Source organism: Egretta garzetta, unplaced genomic scaffold (assembly GCF_000687185.1).
Source record: "Egretta garzetta isolate BGI_Z169 unplaced genomic scaffold, ASM68718v1 scaffold16, whole genome shotgun sequence".
Classification (NCBI taxonomy): domain Eukaryota; kingdom Metazoa; phylum Chordata; class Aves; order Pelecaniformes; family Ardeidae; genus Egretta; species Egretta garzetta.
In genome coordinates, this window is record NW_009260022.1 from 5,919,627 (window position 1) to 5,924,206 (window position 4,580).

Consider the following 4,580-nt stretch of genomic DNA (forward strand, 5'->3'; position numbering starts at 1 on the left):
TACCCCCCCCGCCCCCGGGGGGAGGTATCCCACCTCCTCTCGGAGAAAGGAGGAGAAAAACGGGGCGAGGCGCTTCAAATAGTTGGGTCGAGATTTAAATAATCCGAGGGGGTGGGGGGCGAGGGGGAGAAGAGATTAGGGACACAAAGTCGTTTCGAGTTGCACTTGCTGTGAAGAAGACACCACTGCAGTGCTAAGAAAGCAGATGTTTAAAAATAGCATCCCCCAGATCAGGCAGCTGGGAGTTGGAGGGAGGCAAACAAACCGGTAGACATCGCTCGGATAAACGCAACACCCCCAAATCTGCCCTCCGCAGTGGTTGGATGTATCACACCCGCACCATTATTTGTCCTTATGGTGCCTGTGTTAAATAGTGGAAGGAGAAGAGGTTGACCGCAGGACAGCAGTGAGGAGCTGGGTCAGACACAATTCGTGAACTTTTGTACTCCTGTGTGCCGCTGTCGACAAAGTAAAAATAATGAAACTTTGTGAGATGTTTGGTAAATGATTTCGGCTGACCTCTCGCCCTGCCCTTCACCATAAACGCTACGGCGGGGAGAACCTGGGAGGGTGCGAGGCTGCGGCTGGCAGGCAGCTCGCGGGGATAATAGCTAGACCAGCATAATGGGATGAAGGTAAATTTGGAAACTCTCTTCTTCCCCAGAGCAACTAACTCCAGCCTTTAATCTCCTCTTTTTCACCAACCGCTGTTTCTGTTGTCGGCTCTTTTACTTCTGTTTCGATTTTTTTTTTAATTATTCTTTTTTTTTTTTTTTTTTTTTTTTTTTTTTTGTCTGGGCGGGGGTGGAGTGGATTTTCTAATTATGGAGGATCTCTTCGGATTCGCGTTAGCCTAAATAGATGAAGGCTCTTTTCTAAATTATTTTAACCCTTATTATCCTAAATAGCGCAATTTGACCGGTAACGTCCGTTTTCCGTAGCGAGGACGTAAACGGCAGAGCATTTAAAGTGAGCAGCAGGTCTTTCTGAGAATTTTGGTAGGCGAAATTCATCGCTGTAAATTGCTGGAAAGTTCGCACAGCTCTATCGCAGCCGTAATGACGAGCGTGAATCTTTTCTGAAATCCCACCTTCCTGCAAATCTGTATTTCAGAACTCAGTCCCAGCAGAATAGTTTGCATTCCTCAGAAGACAGGAAGGACTCTAAGAGAATTGCAAAGACCTGCTGCATTGTAGATGAAAACAGAATGTTATTACGTTGTCTATATATACCCTGTAGAACCGAATTTGTGTGATATTCATATAGTCACAGATTCGATTCTAGGGGAATATATGGTCGATGCAAAAACTTCACCTTTCTGCAAATGGTTAGGAGTTTAAATCCTGGCGGAATCAAAAGGCATGTGCGTGCTGAACCCTCAGAAATTGTAAAAGTTTTGCTGCCTCGCTCCTAGTTGTTAGGTTTTGGGACGTCTCTTAAAATTTCAGTTGTCGTTCAGTCGTAACTCTCGCTGACAGACTGTGAATTTACACAGTCCGTCTCACCAGAAGTTACAAATTTTCTGGGGGGAAAAAAAAACCCCAAACAACCAAAAAAAACCCCAAATCCCAAATTATCTCCCAACCAGTGAATGGATCTTTAAAAAGATACTCAGAAACTAGGTAGATCTGCCAGACGTGTGCAAAATTTTTCCTGTCAAGGGTCCAGATCGCATCAAAATATTTACGAGAGCAGCGAAAGCAGCGTTCGCCTCGCTGGAACGTATTTACTTGTGCTCCGGGAATGATATTGATGAATGAAGACCGAATTTCTCTCATTAAACCCGTGATATTTTTAACCTGATTAAACGCCGTCTTCCGTTCAATTGATTGAACTTCGGCGGTGGAAAGCGAACGGTTCCTCGCCATCCGCGTGTTTTTGCACACGCCCCCCCCCACCCGCGCGCGCGGGGGCAGATTTCTGTGACGCCCGCGTGCGTTTGCGTGTGTGCGCGCCGCCGCCTGCACCCACCCACGCACACACGCACACGCCCGGGGGCTCCGAAGTGGGCGCGAAGTTACTGATTGCCTGGTTTTTATTCAGCAGCGCTAAATTCGGGTAACTTTTGGATGACCTCTGCGAGACAAAGGCAGGACAGATCCATTGTACGTCATATTACCCTCCACTTTGACGGCTTTTCTTCTCCTCGCCTCCGTACCGGTTGCCTCCCTTTTAGCCCCGCTTCAGCGCCTGGCTCCCTGGTTTTTGGGTTTTGGGTTGTTTCTGGTTTTTTTTTTTTTTTTTTTTTTTTTTTTTTTTTTTTTATCGCTTAGACGTCCTTTCTTGAGGCTGCAGCGTCTGCCGAGGCGGGGGGAGAGGGGGGTCTCTGGGTTACGGGGATGTTACCGAGTGAAATTGGTGGAAATGCTGAGCTGCGGAGAAATCCGGTGATCGTCTCCCAGCCTCCCCATTGGCCGGGCCGGTCACATGCCCGCCTAACTTTATTCAGTTGACAGCAAGTAGGAGGGCTCTATGGCAGGGGAAAAAAAGACAACACGAGAAAAATTAGTATTTTCTACCTTCAGAAATTAATGGCCATGAGTTCGTATATGGTGAACTCCAAGTATGTGGATCCCAAATTTCCTCCTTGCGAGGAATATTTGCAGAATAGCTATCTAGGCGAGCAGGGGGCCGAGTACTACAGTGCCTCGCAGGGCTCTGATTTCCAGCACCAGGGACTCTACCCACGGTCAAACTACAGCGAGCAGCCCTTTAGCTGTAGCAATGCCCAAGGCTCTGCCGTGCAGCCGCGGGGTCACGGACAGGAGCAATCCGGCCCAGCGAGCCACTTCCCCGGCCAAGCCGAGCATTGTCCACCGCCTCCAATGCCCAACCCGCGAGCCTGCAGCCAGCAGCCGGCCCTCAAAGCCCCAAACGGGTCAGCACTTAAGCAGCCAGCAGTAGTTTACCCCTGGATGAAGAAAGTCCATGTTAACTCGGGTAAGGATCCTCTTCTTACTTTGCTCTTCTACCCTGCTCCCGATCGGCCTCTGCGACGCTCGCCCGAGTCCCTGCCAGACTCGTGGCCGAGCTTTTTAAGCCGAGGTAGCCAATTACACTCGTCATAAATTTTTATTGCCGAGGAAATAGGGCCGTTGGCAGTGCGGGGCTTTGCCGTGCAGGAGAAAACTCCATTTTAGGAGCCTGCTAGGGGCTCCCAGCCTACCTAGCTGCCCGTGCCCGTAGTGCCTGCCCTAAATGAGGGGGAGAGCAGCCCGTCTCCATTGTAAGCAACTGGGATGAATCCAGCCCGGCCACATGCTCGCAGCTCGTAAGGTTTTCTTTTGTAAAGTCGAACCGGCAAGTCAAGATTAGCTTTGTAAAGTTCTCCGTGTTTTTTTCCCAGTGAATCCCAATTACAACGGAGGGGAACCTAAACGCTCCCGCACAGCTTACACCAGACAGCAAGTCCTAGAACTGGAAAAAGAATTTCATTTTAACAGGTACCTGACCAGGCGCCGCCGTATCGAGATAGCCCACACTTTGTGTCTCTCTGAGCGCCAGATCAAGATCTGGTTTCAGAACAGAAGAATGAAGTGGAAAAAAGATCACAAACTGCCCAACACGAAGGGCAGGTCTTCTTCCTCTGGTTCAAACCCCCATTTACAGACTGGTTCCAAGGACCATCAGACTGACTTGACAACTTTGTAGAAGAGGTGAAATTTTCCATTTCATCCTTCGCTTCTGACCAGTACTGTACATAACTGACACTGCCCAAGCAGAACCTGCATGTAGCAGCTAAGGACTCGAGAAACTGTCATCTTTCTTTAAGGTACTGTTGTACAAAGGAGACAAAATGATGCTACTTTGGACTTTATTTTATTTGCCTCTGCTAGCACAACCTAAAAAAAGGAGAAAAAAAAAAAAGGAGGGGGGAAAGAAAGGGGAAAAAAAAAAAGAAACATCATACAGGCAGTGGGAATTGGGAAAATATTAAACGAGACCTTCTGTCCATAAAAAGTAATAAATCATTGAAAATGAAACTGTCCTGTGTTTCAGTTTTGAATTCGAAAGTGAAGGTTCGATGCTTTATTCTGGGATTTTTACTTTTAATTGTCTTTTATCCCATGCAGTTTCGGAAGGATGCATTTGGGCAAGTTGAGGACAGGAAATTTATAGCGTAGTCTTTTATTTGAACAAAAAGACTAGCAATTGTGAACTTTTTGTGCTGCTTTACCTTTCTTGGTGTGATGAAAATACTTGCTCATTTCCATAACGTCTCAGAAGATGTGCATAGGAACTAAGTGAAAACGGGTTATTTTATGTACTGATAGTGTTAGCATATTTATTTATTTGTTACATAGAAGAGTGAAGATAAAAAGAAAAAAACAGTCAAGCCAAAAACGGGGAAGGGGAGCTGAAAGACAGTATTTCTCCTTTCCAGTCTGATGAACACATGTATAATGTTTACTTGTCTTGAACGTACACAACTTTCTTGTCCCTTTTTTTAAATTTCCTTCTTTGTGAATAGGAAAAGCGTCCCTGCTCCTTACCGTCTGCCACCCAGGGCTAACAGGCTTGAAATCTGTTTCCAAGGTCTGCTCTGCTCAGCGCTGTGCTTTAAACCATCGATACCTCAT

At 46.9% G+C, this 4,580-nt stretch overlaps 1 protein-coding gene across 1 annotated transcript; it reads left to right on the forward strand.

The window, feature by feature from the left end:
- Window positions 1-2,438: 2,438 nt before the first annotated feature.
- On the forward strand, window positions 2,439-3,651 carry HOXD4 (homeobox D4). Its single transcript, XM_009640801.1, has 2 exons — window positions 2,439-2,940; window positions 3,347-3,651. Exons 1-2 carry the CDS (start codon window positions 2,532-2,534, stop codon window positions 3,649-3,651), a joined length of 714 nt encoding a protein of 237 aa, XP_009639096.1. The 5' UTR covers window positions 2,439-2,531.
- The last annotated feature ends 929 nt before the right edge of the window (window positions 3,652-4,580 follow it).

Excerpts from the sequence above, each read along its gene's own strand:
- HOXD4 (XM_009640801.1), top strand. The coding sequence starts at position 2,532 with ATGGCCATGAGTTCGTATATGGTGAACTCCAAGTATGTGGATCCCAAA. Across the intron at positions 2,941-3,346 it reads GAAAGTCCATGTTAACTCGG|TGAATCCCAATTACAACGGA; the intron begins GTAAGGATCCTC and ends TTTTTTTCCCAG.